General features: G+C 38.5%; 1 protein-coding gene across 2 annotated transcripts in view; it reads right to left on the reverse strand.

Annotated features, from left to right (window-relative positions):
* Window positions 1–560: 560 nt before the first annotated feature.
* The window catches only part of RGMB (repulsive guidance molecule BMP co-receptor b), a 34,815-nt gene continuing 17,097 nt past the window's right edge, over window positions 561–18,278 (reverse strand). For both annotated transcript variants that reach the window (XM_021009179.2, XM_021009197.2), the window contains one exon: window positions 561–3,928. In XM_021009179.2, coding sequence (XP_020864838.1) covers window positions 3,260–3,928 — 669 coding nt within the window. In that variant the 3' untranslated portion in view covers window positions 561–3,259. The remainder of the gene's footprint in view (window positions 3,929–18,278) is intronic.

Genomic DNA, 18,278 nt, shown 5'->3' on the forward strand with positions numbered 1-18,278 from the left:
TTTCCACCTCTGTGAAGTGGGGATAATAGCACCTGCTTCATAGCACTGTTATAAGGATAAAATAAGGTAAGAAATGTAAATTGTTTTGCAAACCCTAAAGCACTGCTTTAATATCAGTTCTTATTACTAATGATCTCTCCAACATATACTGCAGCAATAAAAATGCCTAAAGTCAACACTGAATGTGAACATGAACCAGATAACTCTAGAAAACAGTGATGCTGGCACATTATCAGATCTCATAGACAATGGAATATTTGTAGCCTGTTTCCTCATTTGTAAAATGGGGGGGTTAAACTAAATAATTTTTAAGGTCCCTTCCAGCTCATAGTTTTGTGACTTATAACCATAAAAAAACCCCATGATGCCCTAAAAAAAATCAACTAATATATATAATATATAATAATGGAAGAATGAAGAAAATGCTGTTGGTTTGCATTTAGAGGTGGATGACACAAAGAGTCTAATCAGATGGGTTATCCAATATGCTTTTTAAACATTTTTTCTTCACCTGTGCTTCTCTACCTTCTCAGCAGGTGTCACCATAACCACGACAAGCATTCCACAGCAGGGTATGTAACTTTATTTTTCTAGCATAATAATTTAAAGTATTTACACACTGCACACTCACTCTTTTACACAAATACTTATTAGTATATCCATGAACCACATCTAAAAGTTTCCTGCAAAGTCTTGACACATTGTGAGGGTTTCCAAGCACACAAAGAAATAGAAAAGAATTGAAGGCTTCTTAAGGCAGTCACTGGAAGCATCTGTGGAAAATCCATGTTCCTTCCATGCTTGAGTTCCCCAGGAGACCATTCACCAGCTTCAGACTATCCACCCACATGTTTGGGGTAAAGGGAAACTTTTTTTTGGCTAATGGTGGATTTCAGGAACCAACATGTACAAGTAACATTTTCTCCAGAAACCAGGGAGAAGGAATAGCAGAAAATGAACTTAACCCTCCCCCTAGGGAAGAACTTCCATTTCTGAAACATACGGATCTGTGGGGCCTAGGGACTACAAAGTAATGTACAGGCAGGTATTCTAGCAAGAAAGGGAACTGGTTAAGTATACTGTAAGAGAGTTAGGTACTTACACCCATAGTGTGATTATGCACCAGGAATACAGAGCACTTCCATTTATTCTTTCATGTGAAATACAATGCTCAGCTTTATTTTTTCAGATCACTAAAAGAGGCACTTTTTTCCTCCCTGAAAAGGACCTAAAAGTGTAGAAAAGTGATGGCACACCTTTCAGTCCAAAAGTCTTCAGGATTTCACCTATTGCTTTGAGAAATGATCTTTCTTCAATCTGATAACAATTTGTGCAAAAACTATGATTTAAAAAAAAATAAGGAAATTTGTTCAAATTTGTTCACTTGATTTGAAGGTAGAGGATCTAGGTTCAAATCCCAAGTTCTATTACTTAACTATGTGACTCTGGCAAGCCAATTAACCTCAGGACTCTGGTTTCCTTATCTGTAAAACAAGGGGGCTGGACTGAATGATTCCTAAGATCCTCTCAAGATCTATTTCCACTGAACTAGCTCTGGAGTATGTGTCCCACTTTGGCACACATTGACTCTGAGATCCTAGGCAAGTTACATAACCTCTAAGAACTGCTACACAACTCTCTAAGACTACCAGTTTCAGAGAAGTTGCTATAACCTGCATTGGTAGAGGAACATCCTCATCTCTAAGTTCCCTATACCACTGAAAGCAAAGGTCCAGTCCCTAGCTCTGGAGCCACTGTATCATTCCATGTGAGAGCCGGGATTCTTTTCAACATTTTCCCAGACCTAGCACCAACTTGTTCTCTCAAGCTCTTGGATACATGAATAGACAAGGAGCCAAAGATACCTATCTCATCACAGCCCTAAATTAAACCAGCATTTCTCAGTGCAAAGAAGCCTCAAATCACTCAAGACTGTTGCTGTGTTGAACTCCAGCCAGCTTCCTCAGCTGAAAGAACAAAAGGAGGACTTGGTCATTAGCTCTGCTATGTTTACAGGCAAAGTGATGTGGAAGAGGGAGGCAGTTAGTTGACAAATATAAGCTAAACACAGATTTACACATTTTCAAAATTATCCAAATGCAGTAAAGCGGTCTTGGTTCCACCTGCTGCAAGAATATACTTTAAGCTACAATGAGGTGGTCAAAGATTCATTTAACTCTGCTTTTTCTTTTAGGGGAGGAGAATGGGGGGAGGGTGGCACAGATAAACAAGAATTAGAGCTCTGGCTCCCAGACCTTTGAAAACAACACCGAGTTAGATGGATAAATTACTACTCTTCAAATTCATTTAAAGGTTTTGGGAGAGAAGCTGATGTGATGACCTGGGCAACAACCATTACTTTAACCAATTCACCATGTCAGCATAACAAAGCTTATATTGTCATTGCTTCCATGTCCCATTTCATCTTGGATATTTGGACACAGTCTTAACTGGGAAAGGTGACATGTATGAAAAACTTGGAAAAGAACAGCAAAGGGAAAAGACTATAAGGAAGACTACAAGAAACAACATAATGACATTTAAAAAGCTGTTCAGAGAAAAAAAGGTTGATAGTACATTAGAGTACAAAAATTTTGACTCAGAGAGCGCCTTTTTCTTCTCTCTAAAGACTAATTGGCAAAAAATGTCAGTGTAAGATTGGCAGTTGGGATCTCTTCCTCAGTAGTCTAAGATAAGCATATATGCTTATCACTGGGTGAAAGATGGAGGAAAATAGGATAAAGATATAGTTTAAATGATCTAATCCGCTTGATCTATAAAAATAAAGAATGTGATTTTTATGAACATGAAAATTGAGGTCCTTGGCAACACAGCACTAAGAATCAGGTAAAAAAATAGTAGTAATGAGCATATCTGCATCTTAAGTAGGCCTTCTTCAGAGGGAGTACTGGGTGTGGTCTCTGTGTGTATGGACTATACATATTAACCATATACACACATAAATATTTAATATATAAAAAATAAAGTGCTTTCTAACAGGTCCCAATGCAGGGACATTATAAAACATTTCACAAAACTGCAAAGCAAAATTGATACAATCAAAGAATACTACATCCAACATACATGAAAAACAGTCCAACACAATATGTACAATCCGGTGGGTGTCCCAGGACAAACATCCCTTCATATACATGGTATATACATATATACTCTTATCTTCTTACTCAATATATTATGACAATATATATTTTAAAACTTTTGTTATAGACAAAAAATAAAACAAAAGAACACAACAGCCCTACAAAAGCGCCACAAGAATCAAGCACATGAGTCTAAGGCCGACAGACCAGCTGCTGCTTCCCCTCAGGCCTCCAACGCCACTGCTGGGGAAAATGTGCCAGCGTTCCTTCCTAGGGTGCAGCGCCTCCACATCCTCCCAGGCACTGTGAGCTGCTGCGGTGAAGTTGGCATCCCCGGTGGTGAGCAGGTCGAAGACACAGGAATGAAAATAGATGTCTTTTACTGGCATCTTCTCATGGCATTGAGTAGTGGCGGTCTCCAGTGTATACCCGGGCCAGGCCGGGGCTGAGGCAGCTCGGGGAAGCATCTGCCCCATGAGAGCAGACACCTGCCCCTGCCCATCATCAATGCGCTCACTTGAGGGGCAGCCATTCACACAGAGCTGCAGATCCTGGCTTTCTTCATAAGCCATAGCCAGGCTCTTGGGCATGCGGAGAGCCAAGGTAAGGTAGCGACCCAATTGCCGCACATACACTGTCGTTCCTATGTACCTGGCATGCATCTCCACATGATGGCCGCTCACTTTCTCCACAATATGTAGGCTTTTGACATCACCATCCCCACCGCTGGTGGAGCCATCAACAAAGGCTGCTGGCAAGTCATCCGTCACGGCTTGGTATACTTTTTGATCGGTACACTCATAGTGGGATTTGAAGATAATAGTTATCTGTGGAAGATAGGAAGGAAAGAGTTGTTGTTTCTTTTTTTTTTTTTTTTAAAGCAGAGAAATATTAGAATCACAACATTCTGGCTACTCAGTAGTCATGGTGTTAATGGCAAGAGGTCATATTTACCCGGTGCCCTATGCCTTCAACTCCAAATCATTTACAGATATCATGTCAGATACTTTCATGTTGTCATTTTAGTACAATGGTTAGGAGCCCTCTTTATCCAGAACCAAATTTTAAGGCAAACACAGGGAACACACACAAAGGAAAGTTTTTTTTCTACGATGGAGAACAATGCTATTGTGAAGACTATAGTAGCTCTAGAATATAATTCAGTAGGTGACAGAGCAACAAAATACAATAAAAATGTAAAATCTAGGCTAAAATCTATTCATGGTTCTTTTAGTCAAAACTTTTAAAAAAGTCTTTAGCAGTATGTTGCTTTGTCCCAATAAAGCAAGGTGATGTTATCTACTAGAAAGAATGAATTGATAGGCTCAAAAATTACTGGAATTCAAATGTACAGCTCTCATACTACCTGAGCCCACCCCTTCTGACCATAGTGCAGACCCCCTCTTGGGAGGCACACTCAAGCCTCTTCCTCATAGTCATATTAATTTGTCCTCTATTCCCACTCTATTTGGTGCAGTTACGCCTCCCTCCTCTTCCTATTTCCACCACTTTTGTGTCCTGTTCCTCATTCCTTCCCAAAAAGGCTCTCCGGTCTTCCTAAAATGACAATTAACTAATCTAATAAATTAATTGTGCTAATGGAAGAATTTAGGAATTCTTCATGACACTCTTTAGTCCTTGGGTTACCAGTGAAACCTCCACATTTTGAAGATGAGGAAAACTGAGGCCTATGAATGTTATATAGCTAATAAGAGGCAGAGCTAGGATTCAAACCTTGGTCCTCTGACTCCAAATCCAGAACACTTTATACTATACTGGACTAGTAAACATTTTTCTCTTTTGGACTACAAAGTAATCAGATCAGGGCACAGTATAAGTGTTACTCATATCCACTGCCAAATATAAATATTGAGAGTAGAAGGTGAAAGCTGAAGTGAGGGAAATCCCAACAACAGTTACCAAGCATGTGTTTCTAAGACAAAAATTACTTAATAGTTGGAAACACTTTCTATCACATCCCAGCAGGGGAAGTACCGGGCAATATGTTTCTGATGCATACTGGTAAAGCAGAAAGTGCTTGACCTTGTAAAAGCAAATGTTTCCCTCAAACATCACCTTTATTCTGGATACTGGCCCTTTTGTTTTCTTGGCAAGATGCTTCTTGATTGATTAACTGCACTACAAGAGATTACACAGTGAGGAAGAAGATCCATTGGTATCAGCAAACAATTTTTGATAGCATTCTGTTTGTTTACTTGTTTGTTTTGCTAGGCCATGGTCTGAGACTGGATTTGAACCCAGGTCCTCCTGATTCCAGGGCCGGTTCTCTATCCACTGCACCACCTAGCTGCCCTGATAGCATTCTTAATGGACAAGCAATAGGAAGAAGGAAGAGGAACTTTTCCCAGTCTGTCTAAAGTCTAGTGCCTTCCCCTTGTTGATTATTTTCAATTGTTCCTGATATATCTTGTTTGCACATAGTAGTTTTCCTGTTACCTCCCCCATTAGATTGTGAGCTCCTTGAGGGCAGGAACTATATCTTTTGCCTTTCTTTGTATTTCCAGGGTTTAACACACTGCCAAGCAATTTAAAGACAGACTACTGACAACACAAGATAAATATCCTAGAATCCTAGATTTGGAGCTGGAAGGGAACTTGGAGGTGATCTAATATAACCCCCCTCATTTTACTGATACGGAAACTGAGGCCCAGAAAGCAGCAGAACTAGGATTTGAACTAAGGTCTTCCAATTTCAAATCCAGTATTATTTTTCTTCTGTACCATAAATCAGTTCTGAATAATAAATCAACTATATTCTGAAGTTTTAACTTATCTTTAACATCATGAATACTCTATTTCCACTAACTTTTCCCTTCTTCTGTCCCTAAATGAAGAAATTATCATGAGGGACTACAGAACCTAGCCCTGGAATCAATGTTAAAGAACATCTGGTTCACTCCCTCACTTTACAGATGAGGAAAACTGAGGCCCAATGAAGTTTAAGAGAAAAATCAAAAGAACAACCCCTGCTGGAGAGGCCTCAAACTGGCACAATTCTATGTACTTCCCATACTACAGGTTCTCACCCCTACTGTCAAGCTTGTCTCATTTGCCCAACTTAGCCCACATTTACTCACACAATTTAATTTCACATGTTCCCACTGGTGTTGCCTGACTGGAATTTTCCAGACATTTCATTTTGCTTCATTCAGGCACTTATAAAGTCAGATCTGAACCAGCTGCACCATAGCAGCTGGTTCACAATCCATATCCGCCATCTGCAGCTGGGACTGAAAAACACAGCTCAAAAGTAGACAATGCACTGTGAAAATGCTGCATTTTCCTACCTCCTATTACCCTGAATCACAATTTCATTTCACTACCAGGCTTCTCACATTTTAATACCTATAACACTGTATAGGAATGGGAGCAAAGATATTTCAGTAAATTGGTTGTATATAAAAACTTCATATGTAAATAAGGTCTATAGAATTAGGCATTTATCAGGTCTACTAAATAGTTTTATTTCACTGTTCTAAATTCAAAGAGCTTGACAAATGTAAGACCAAGACTATATGACAAGGAGCAACTCAAATCAGTTCTGCACCTAAGCAAGTAGGGGGTTAACATGAAAGCCAGCAATCATGAGAATCAGAATTGGAGTGTTCATATAATAACTACCCTTATTCTCAAGAATTACAACATCAGCACTCAATGATTAAATGAACATTGCTTCAAAGAGCCAAGCAATTTGTCTTTCTAGTTTACCAAACTCTAAATTTAAACCAGTTTGGCATCATCTCCAGAAATAAGCATTTTTTGCTCACCTTGGGAAAAACCAAGAGGAAGTTATTTGGTTGGGACAGAAAGAAAAGCACTGATATCATCCAGGTCTCAATAATAGTTTCCAAGAGAGGCAAACAAGCTGCAGTACAAAACATATGGAACTATTCACTAATCTTAACCAAGAATCTGTTTTATTCATTAACACTCTTATTTCAATCCAGAAACTTATCACACACACACACACACACACAATATTTTATTTATCACTTGCACCTAAAACACTTAATATAGGCTCCCACACATGGTTATCTTCATCTGTTATGGTGTTCAAAATATCAAGTTTTGTTCCTACTCTTCTGTACCAATGAGGAACTCTAATTACCCAAGACAAACTTTTGTCTGCCTTTTCAATTTCATGGGGATGATCTCTACAGGAGAAACTATAGTCAAGATTTTTCTTGGTCTGGTTTGCTACTGGGTAAGATGATCTCATACATAACATATGTGTGGAATGATACCACTCTAGAAAGTGTCTAGATTAACAGATTCCAAAGTGTAGTTTGGGATTATTTTAGGGGATTCCATCTAGTGTGTATCTGTTTATATGAGAGATGGTGGGATATAAAGAGAAAATGAGGATAACTAGACATACCAGAAGAGTAAAGACCAAAAATTATCATGTCATAGTAAAAAGGTGTTGGCTTTGGAATCAGAGAACCTGGGCATGAATACTTCAGTAGCTGTCTACCATATCTTTGTGACAAGGGGCAAGTCTCTTCAAGTCTCTAGTTTCTTCATCCATAAAATGAGGGAGGAGTAAGAGAATAGAATGGGTGACATACATGTTCCGTTTTTGCTCTAGATCAGAAGTTCCCAAACTTATTTGGCCTACACCTTTTTTGGAAAAAAAAATTTACTCAGTATCCCCCCTGGAAATCTAATTTCTTTAACCCTTTTTTTAAAAAATTTGCATCATTTCAAAAAATATATAAAATATAAAATATTTTTTGAAAAAAAAAAAACACGATGCATCTTTAAATAATTTATTGTAAATTTGTGGGTTTTTTCTTACATTGAAATTTTGATGATGCAATATTGCATCATGTAAATGTACAGTACTGTATTGTAAACAAGTTATTACACGCACACATTCCTGCCAATGCATGCTGGACTTCCCGACAATGTGTGACATACTTGTCTGCCAACACTCGCTTATTAAGATCTGTCAGCAACCTTGACCACTGATGGGTTATAACTTGCATTCTGTGTGTTTATCTGGAGAAGAATGTAATCACTATGACTTTCAAGTGTCATACACAGATGAAACATGTATGAACAGTTTTTCAAATTTTCTTCTCTTCTTTCCTTATGCTTCCACTGCCCTCAACTAATTGCACCCAAGGCTACTACTGTCCCGTTCCCCCCCCCCCATCATTCTAACACTCCCCAAGAGGCGGTATCACCCACTTTGGGAACCTTTACTCTAGATCAATGATTTTATAAAATCCTATCTTCATTCTGCTTCCATTTCAATTACGAAAAGATTTGCTTCCTTGTAACCATTAAAATGGGATGATATATCAAAAAGTTATTTTCTCCTAATTTCATTCCAAGTAATTCTTTCTTAAAATACTTAAAAATTTTTAAACTGCAATTTTTGCAAAATAAAACACTTTTATGCTTCCAAATATGTTATAAAAGCCTTTGTCAACATGAACATCATTCTTGTAAATTTTAATCAGAACTCAGTGAATCTCTAACACCAGCTATACAGTTTATTTTTTCTCTATGAACTAATCCATATACTGTAATAACTCAATTTGGCACATTTGCTCTATGCCACATCATTTATTATTGATGGATCCTATTGCTGTGCATTTAAAACATCAATGCCTTTGTTAAAACTTCCTCCATCCCACCCCTCTCAACCACCAATCCTTAGACAAACTACTCCACCTCTTCTCATTCATTTTTAATGTTTTATTCCCTGTGATCTTCACCACCCACAAAGCCCATCAGGAAAGAGGGGTGGGGAGTAGAGAGTGAAAAAAGAGGGGGTGGAGAGAAAGAAAAGGGGAGAAAGAGAGGTGGGAGAACAGAGAGGGTAGGAGAGGAGAGAGAACAAGACAGCAACAGACAGAGAATACAAATCAACCTCTCCTGAAAAAGCAACAATAATCTAAGGAATCAGAGAATTTCAGAGATGGAAGGGACCTTATCAGTATAGTCTAGTCCAATCCACACCCAAAAAAGAATTTCTACTTGATACAACAGACAAGTGGTGATCTAGCCTTTGCCTCCAGACCTACAAGTGAGAGGATAGCCACTACCCCCCCCCGCCCCCGTAGGCCATTTTAGGATTGCTTTAAGTTCCTTGAAGGCAGGGGTTGTTTCATTTTTGCCTTACTCTCCAGTGACCAGTAGAGTTCTTGGCACATAGTAAACATTTAATAGTTACTGACTTATACAGCTTTCTTCTGATATGAACTCCAACTCACACCTCCTCAGCACCCCAGCACCTCTGACTGGAGGACATTGGACAGCTCCTCCCTAAGGAAGAGGAAAATGTTGGAGGGACTGTTAGAAAACAGGTCAACTAATGCAACTGTTGGTGGAGCTGTGAACTAGCCCAACCATTTTGGAGAACAATTTGGAACTATGCCTAAAAATATATTAAACCGTGCGTACCTTTTGAATCAGCAATACTATTACTAGGTCTACACTCCAGAGAAATCAAAGAAAAAGGAAAAAGACCTACACACAGAAAAATATTCATAGCAGTTCTTTCTGTGGTAGCAAAAAATTGGAAACCGAAGGGATGACCATCAACTGGGGAATGTCTAAATAAGTTCTGGCATATGAATGTGATGGTATACTACTGTAGTCTAAGGAAGAAGGAGATGGTTTCAGAAAAACTTGGGAATACTTGTACGAACTAATGCAAAGTGAAGTGAGCAAAACCAGGAGAAAAATTTATACAACAATAACAACTGTAATGAACTCTGAAAGCCTTAATATCTGATCAACACAAGAGATCAGCCACAACGCCAAAGCACTGATGATGAAACACACTGTTTCCAGAGAGAGAACTGATAGAATCACAGCACAAACTGAAGCATATTTTTTCCCTTTCTTTCTTGTTCTTTTTTTGGACATGGCTAACGCATGACTATATATAACACATTTTGTTTTCTTGGCTTCTCCATTGATGGGTGAGGTGGGGGGAGAGACTTCAGAATGGAAAATAAAATTTAATTAAAAAAAATTAAAAACTACATTGACTTCTAGACCAAATAAATTTATAATGATATAGAGTAATTTCAGGAATGAGTACCTGCTAACTTGAGTGAACAGGGAAGATCTTGTGTAGGAGGTAGTAGCTAAACTGTACTTTTTAAGAGGAAGAAGTAGAGAGGGAGTCCATTCCAGACACAGTGGCCTAGTATGTAGAGAAACATTAAGGTAGAAGATAGAATGTCACTTCTGGGGAACACTTAATGAACCAGTTTGACTGGAACAGAGACTAAAACATGAATGGTAATTTATGGTAATATACGCAGATTGCTGTGAAGAAAGCACTTTGTAAGCCTTAAAGATGATATATAAAATTGAGTTGCTATTATTATTAACAAAACTTGCAGGCTTCTGGCCAAAATGATTGCCTGAATGTAGGCATACCGTCCAGTTTTCACATACCTACTCTAGCAAAACCTGGAAGTTCAAACTATAATGAATGATTTTAAAAAGCCAATGACACACTACAGTCAATTCTTCCATCCCTGAACTGCACAAAAAGTCAGCCACAAAACTGATGGCAGTAAAGCCAATTACGGTTAGGCAAACAAGGTGTCAGACTGGCCAGTTAAACTTGCAGCCTGAAAGCCCCAGTGAATGCCAGCAGAGGGCAGCAACCACCATGTAACTGCAGTCCTCAGACAAAAACACCATAGGCCCAGCAGCTATTACATGGAAATGAATATTCAGTACTCTGAACCCCAAAGATCCATGAGACCTAATCTTAAGAGGTGAAAGATCAGCCCAAGAACCCAGGATGAAACCAAACAAGGCAGACTATAGCATTAAAAATCACAGCAGGAGGCAGAGCCTGGTCATAGCAGAAAGCCTCAGTTCAGCAACTAAAGTTGAAGAGATGAGTAAATCAAAGAATGAACTAGTATCAATTTTTTTCTTTCTAGAGATGCCAAAAAGGAGAAAGTAACTTTTAGCTACTAGAAGTAGCAACTTTAAAGAAAAGGGAAAAAAAAGATTTTGCCCTAAGGACTAACTACATTAATACCTATAAAGTGGTAAACCTTACCCAAGAAATATACTTCCTGAAGACTAGAATAGACAAAACAGAAATTAATGACCCTTGACACAGCAAGAAATAATGGAATAAAATCAGAAGAAAAGCAAAAGGCTCAGGAAGAACACATTCAAAATTCAAGTCTCCTACGTTAAAGAAAACATAATGGAATTACCTAGAAAGAAGCAGTTCACGTACTAAGTAAACAGTGACAGGATTCACATGAGATCTAGCAGAGATCTTTGAATACAAATTCCAAAAGGCAAAAGAGACAAGCTTGCCATCAAGAATAACTTTACCTTGCAAAGCCAAATAGAATCCTACTGGAACAGAGGGGGAAAATTGGCTCTTTAATAGGACAGCATATTTTTAAGGATTTTGATAAAAATACCATAGCTGAGAAATAACTCAAATATAATCACAAAGTCAAGAGAAACCCAGGAAGGTAAATTTATTTGGGTATTTGGAAGGAGCTATATGGTGACGCAGTGCTAACATTCTAATAGAGGGAAAAGAAACAAGTATCCCTTCAGAACTTCAACATTCTCAAAGGGTATTGAGGGAATTGAGTAAATGAGGAAAAAAAATCTTGGCTTAGATTGGTTCTGTTCTGAGGGTCTGAAGAGGGAAAAGAGAAGGGAAGGCAAAAGAAAGGAGGAAGAATGGTTTGGAACTTGCTATTTCTCCTAACTGGGATATGAAAAGACTATACAAACATGAAGGAAGAAATGAGCTCAGAGAGAAGGCAGCAGATGAATCTCACTCTTACCTGAAATGGAATAAAGGATGTCTGAATACACACAGCTTCATGCAGAAACATACCAAACTCAACAGACAACCAAATGAGGACTGGGGGATGGTTATGTGGGAGGATAATACTGGAAAGGGAATAGTCACAAGCAAAACAAATTAAAATCCTGAAGGCAGAATGAAAAGGGAAAAAAAGAAAATAGAACAAATAGAATCTAAGGGGATGTGCCTTATACTGCTTATTGCACAACTGGCGAATAGCTGAACAAACTGTGGTATGCAAAAGTAATGTGAAGCATATGAGCTTAATATTATTATGCCAGAAGAAATGATGAAATAAACTATTTCAAAGAATCCTAGGTTGTGTGAACTGATTCAGAAAGAAGTGAACAAAAGTAGAACAATTTATACAAGGGCAGCAACAACATAAAGAAACAACTTTGAAAGACTTAAAAACTCTAATCAATGCAATAAGCAACCAGGTTTCCAAAGGACCTTTGATGAAGCGTGTCATACACCTCCTGACAGAAAAGTGAGGGTCACAGGGTGAGGAAACAGACATAATTCCAGACATGGCCATTGTGTTCACGGATTTTTTTTGTGACTGTGCTTATTTATTTTTTTCTTTTAATTTTTAATGGGGCGAGAGGGGATCACAGCAAGAGACGTCAATAAAAGAGGCCACTGTAACATTTAAAAATGCACAAAGGAGAACAAAAGTAAGTTGAGAAGGAAGCACAGATAAGTAGGTCAGTTTTGAAAGTAGTGTGGTATTTATTAGTATATGCTTTTTTTGAAAAGTAAATTAGAATAAAATGGAGGTTCATGGTTTCGTATTTGAAGCCTTTTTCTGTGTTCTGCTTCATGTATGGAAATGCTGCATCTTTTTTTAGTGTTTAAGTTAAGAATTAAAAAAAAATTAATTTAAAAGACTTTGATAACAGTCTCCAAAATTTATGATAGCTTTAAACAATCAATTTCATCTAAATTAGTTAGAATATTTTTAGAAATTCACAATGATAGAAAACATACAAGGCTTTACATTTTAATTTTAGAAAAACAAGTTGCATTGAAGTATTTCACCAAAAACAAATTTCCTCTAACTTCACAAACCTATACAATGTGGATGTAAATCAATGAACCAAATTTAACTTTATTATCAAGAGAATGAGAATGAAAAAATTGTAAGAGATAGAAAGCCGACTTCAGAGTCAAGAACTTTCATGTCTTGCCTTTGACTTCAGCTAGCGAGATTATCCTAGGAAAACTACAATCTTTCCTTGTTCCTGGCAACTTTCTAAAAGCATGTGGTGATCTGCATTAAGAAGGGAATGAGAAGGGAGCACTTCATTGCTTCCAACAATGATGAATCACAGGTCTGGACCAAATACATATGGAACATATATATGCTTTTATATGTTATTTCCATATGGGCTCTCTCATCCTCTTTTCCCCACTCCTGTGATACATCTCTCTTCTTCTCTATCCAAAGAGTAACAAATGGACCAGGCTTTGTACTAGGTGAGTACTACATGCAGGAACAAGGGTGGCTTGGTAGTTAAAGGACCACTCGGCAATCAGATGATGGATACATAGAGTTGGAGGCTTTAGGGTGGTCTGAGATGTTAACATGGAACACAGCTGGGGGAATCCACTGACAGAGAATAACGTGTTAGAGGCAGAGGGGTAAAAGATGCCAATTTCCACAAAGTAATTCACAAAACAAGAAAGACTAATTAAATTCAGCAACAATTCAACAAATACTTATTAGGCACAGATATGGCACGTTGATAGGTTTGGGGCATACAAAAAAGAAACATTAACCAACATTTATTTACTGTGCCAGATAACATACTAGGAAAATGAAAGTCTCTGCCCTCATAGATATTATATTTTTTCAGGGGAGGCAACACATGTGTATATGCATGTATTCATACACACACACACACACACACACACACACAGATACAATAAATATAAGGTATCTGAAGAGGGGGGAGAAGGGAGAGCTATAGTCAGGAAAGGTTACATAGCAGGTGGTGCTTGAACTGAATTTTGAAGGAAACAAGGGATTGTAAGACAGAGATGAGAAGGGAGTGAATTCCAGGTAGAGGGGATAACCAGTGCAAGGGCATAAAGATAGGAGACAGAGTGTAAAGAATGCCCAGAGCAGTTCTGATGGACCAGAGAGTGTGGGAAGGCTGGAAAATAGATGGGGAATTGGTTGTGAAAGGCTTTTAAAACCCAACAAAGAAATTTATATTTGAGCTTAAAAGCAATCCAGTCACTGGAGTTCACCGAGTAGGGAATGGCATGGTCAGACATGGTTCTGGGAAAATAACTTGGCATTTAAGGTAAGGAATGTTCCATTTGTGTCCTTGTATACCCACTGCCAAGGAGAATGCATATAATAGGTATCTTATAAATGCTTGTTGAATAACTGATGAACTAGGATAGAGACTTAAGCCAGTTAAGAGGTTTCTGTAATAGTCCAGGTGAGAGATGACGAGGGCCTGATCCAGTATGATGTGAGTGAACAAGAAGCTTTAACAAATGAATGGATAGCTGCAGTCTTGGATAACTGGAAGGGTGGGGCTCTCAACAGTAAGAGGGAAGTCTGAAAGTTGGTCAGGTCCACAAGTAAAGATGAGCTCAATGTCTTGGACATAGTGAGTCTGAGGTACCTCGGGGACCATCTAGTCTGAAATATTAAAGACAGCAGGCAATGTGAAACTGGAGCTCAGGAAAGTGAGGAGGAGTGGGTATATACAGATATGGGAGCCATTACCATAGAGAGAATGAGCTGATGAGGCCACCAAGTAAGACTATAGAGAAAAGGACTCAGGACCAAGTACTCTTGAGGTATACCCACGGAGGGTTAAGAGAAGAAATCCATGAGAGAACAGTGCCATAAAAATCCAGAGAGGAGAGAGTATCCTGAAGGAAAGTATATTCAACAACATCAAATACCGCAGAAAGGTCAAGAAGGATGAGGCCTGAGAAAAGACCTGGCAATTAATACATACGTAGTAACACTGGAAACAGTGGTTTCAGGGTTAAAGTGAATAAGTAAAAAGTGAATAGAAAGGAAGTAATGGGGGGGGGGGTTGCAGGAGTTTGTCTCTGAAAGGGACAATTACAGGGATGCTAGAATCTAGTGAGGAAGAGTTGTTTTTGAGGATGGAGAGACTTGATCTTGTTTGGAGGTAGCAGAGAAGGAAGATTAGAGAGAGAATAATTATGTTAGCAAACTGCTGGAAAAGATGAGAGGGTTTGGAATCCAAAGTAGTTACGGGGGATTCAAGACACTAAACAAATGAGTTATTTATTTTGATACCTGAAAGAGTCAAGATTTCACAGACATAGATAACTCCTGTGAAGGACATTTCATAACTCTATAGTAAATGTTCTCCATGAGTAAACCTCTTCCCATAACCCCAATAACAACAAAAATCATCTGGTGCTCAACCAGTTTTCTCATGGTAAGATTATCTACATTTAACTAGGCACATCCTTAGATAATATGGCTAAGAGATCCTGCTAGAGTCTATGTTCTGCTGGCAATATCATTCAAGAATGTATGATATTTATCACCTCACCATGAAAAAGCAAAATAGTGTAGGTAAAATATAATACGGTGAATGCACAGTAGTATAAGAATTTTGAGGAACATAAGATAACTTATTGGGGAGGGGGGATCAGGAAAAGTTTCATGAAGGAAGGTAACATCTGAGCTGGGCCTTAAAAGAGGAGTCCAAGAGGCAGAAGTATGTGTAGGGGTGAGGAGTGGTGGAAAGGGGGAAAAGGACCATTCCAAGCCCAAGAAATAAAGTGAACAAAGACATGGAAGTTTAAGAATGTGAGATGAACTCAGGAAACAGTGTACAGTCCAGGAAAGCAGATTACGTCAAGAAGTGTAGCATAAAAGTAGCCTAAAAAGGTTGGTAAATTGCTTGTTGACTCTGAGGGTACTACTGAATAAGAAGCTCAGGAATTTGCATTGTATTTTGAAAACAATTAGGAATCATGGGGAGGTGTTTTAGCAGGGGAATCACAGTCGCTATTTCACTGTGATTTTATAGAAAATAGTTAATTTGGCTCTCATCACCCCACATTATAAACATATCCAGAAAGAACTTGCTACCAGCCTTTCAGATGAGACCTAAAGAAGTAATAGCCCCACTATACTTGAATGGCTGGTGTCACTCAATGTTTCCTGCACCAAAATTCACCACCAGTCTCCCTCCTATTTTCTGCAACATAATAACCTTTGAATTATGAAAGACCAAAGCTGCTCTCAAGGGTTAGGCCTGAAGCTAGACAAGTGCAGACAGCTTTCCTGCCTAGGCCTGGGTGTCCTCAAAGGCCCAGATTCTACCTGAGGCTACAGAGAGGCCTGAAAAAAACAAGGAAATCAGGGGTTTAGTCATTGGTCCCTAGCCAGGCCCACTCTTTGTGGTCTGTTGATGGGAGCCAAATAATTAAAAAAAAAAAGTCACAGTGGAACAGCCTGGACGCCACAAATGACCGATGTTTGCACACCAGGCACACAGTAGGTGTTTATTAAATACTTGTTGAGTGATTGATCCTTAAAGTTACTCTGAGCTGGCAGGGGCAGAGCTGGTCCAGACCAACAGGAGGGGCTCACCCTTGCTGAGTCTATCAGAAACATTTTTCAGATCTAGAAAAATGCAAAACAGCAAAAAAGGTAGAAAAGCTTGAAGGCTTTCCACACAGCGTCCTTCCTCTTGGGAACATAAGTCAGGCAGGAAGGTCAGGGACAACAGTGCCAGAGGCCAGTGACTCTGTTAACTGCAATTTTTCCAAATCAATGCCCTTTCCCTGTCTTCTTAAGTCCTCTAGATTCTCATTTCACCAGGCAGAAGGCATGTCCCAACACACACACACAAACCTTTAAATCTAAAGATTACCTTCATTTTGGTAACACGAAGAACAGCTCACAAGTTAGTTTATAAAATGCTGTCATATCAATTCTACAGTGCGAATTTTTTTGCTTTAGCAGTCTCAAAATAACCATCTACATGGAACATAAAGGCCTCATTCCTCTACGCAACCAAGTTTCACTAGAAATCCCCTGGCCTCAAGCATCCCCCTAACCCCTCTCAGGTTGACCAAGTTAAATATTTAAATGTGTGCCATTCTATTCTCACAGGCAATTTTTAAAATGCAGTTTTTTTTAAAGTCACAATTTAAGTTGCTCTATCCAAAGGAAAACAATCTTTGTTGTAGAAGAGCGAGTTCCATTTTGTCACAATAAATGCAGACCAAAAATACAGGTAAGGAAGCATTTTTCATTGCTCAATTTGATAGGCAATTTTTACCCACTGCTTTCCATACAAGCAAACTATTTGGTTAATATTATTTGATGCCAAATAAAAACGAGTAACCATCTAATGCTTCTTCTTGCCCCCTCCTCTTATATAAGGGAGTTGAAGCCTTGGAAATGTGAGAGAAGCAAGTCCTAACTTTCAGTAGCATATAGACCAGGCTCTGGCTTCTGGCCTGCACACTAATAGATGGTACAAGCAGTGTATTGCTTTTAAAAAGCAGCTGAGGTATACTGTTCCTTAATGAGGACTCTACTTATGACAGGCAGCTTCTGAGTTAATGTTACTTAAAGAATGGATAACCAGGTCTCCATTGCTCCAACCCCTTCCTCCAAGGCACATTTGAGAGGGAATGATGGAGGAAGTTGCAGGAATGGGGAAGTCTAAATATGGCAATGCTTTTACAAAATATATATATGTAATGTGTGTGTGTGTGTGTGTGTGTGTGTGTATATGTAATTTCCAGCATGTTTAAATAAAGATGAAGGACAAGTAAAGGGATGTTTTGCTGTATGTAAAACAATTATATAAAAATTTTGATAAATTAGGGAGGGAATAAAAATAGAAGTTTACATTTACGTATTCCTTTTCCTTTTTTCCTAGGGACAACTATACAACCACTTTCTAGCTCAGTAAAAGTGGGAATAAAAATAATGACAAATATCTTATCTATGTAATACCATGAACATTATGATATAATACTTATTTACTCTCACAGAATATACAGAATCTGTAACACAACAAAGTGCTTTTTTGGAAAAAGCAAGCAGTTTGTCATACCATGTGTTCACATTAAAAAAAAAACTTACTCTTTGTGTAAGTGGCCATTGTATACAAATTATCAAGGTCATCTGCCTGTAACACAAAGGAATATCACCACAGCTGGCACCCATCTTGGCAGTCTCAGTCAAAGGTGACAAGGTTACTGAAACCTTGCTCCAAGGACTACACAACTCTAGAGGACAAGGAGGACAAACAGCCAAAAGCTATCAAACTTAAGATCAATGCCTCTCGATTATTGGAAAC

The sequence above is a fragment of the Phascolarctos cinereus genome, unplaced genomic scaffold (assembly GCF_003287225.1).
Source record: "Phascolarctos cinereus isolate Bilbo 61053 unplaced genomic scaffold, phaCin_HiC Scaffold_4;HRSCAF=312, whole genome shotgun sequence".
Taxonomy (NCBI): Eukaryota; Metazoa; Chordata; class Mammalia; order Diprotodontia; family Phascolarctidae; genus Phascolarctos; species Phascolarctos cinereus.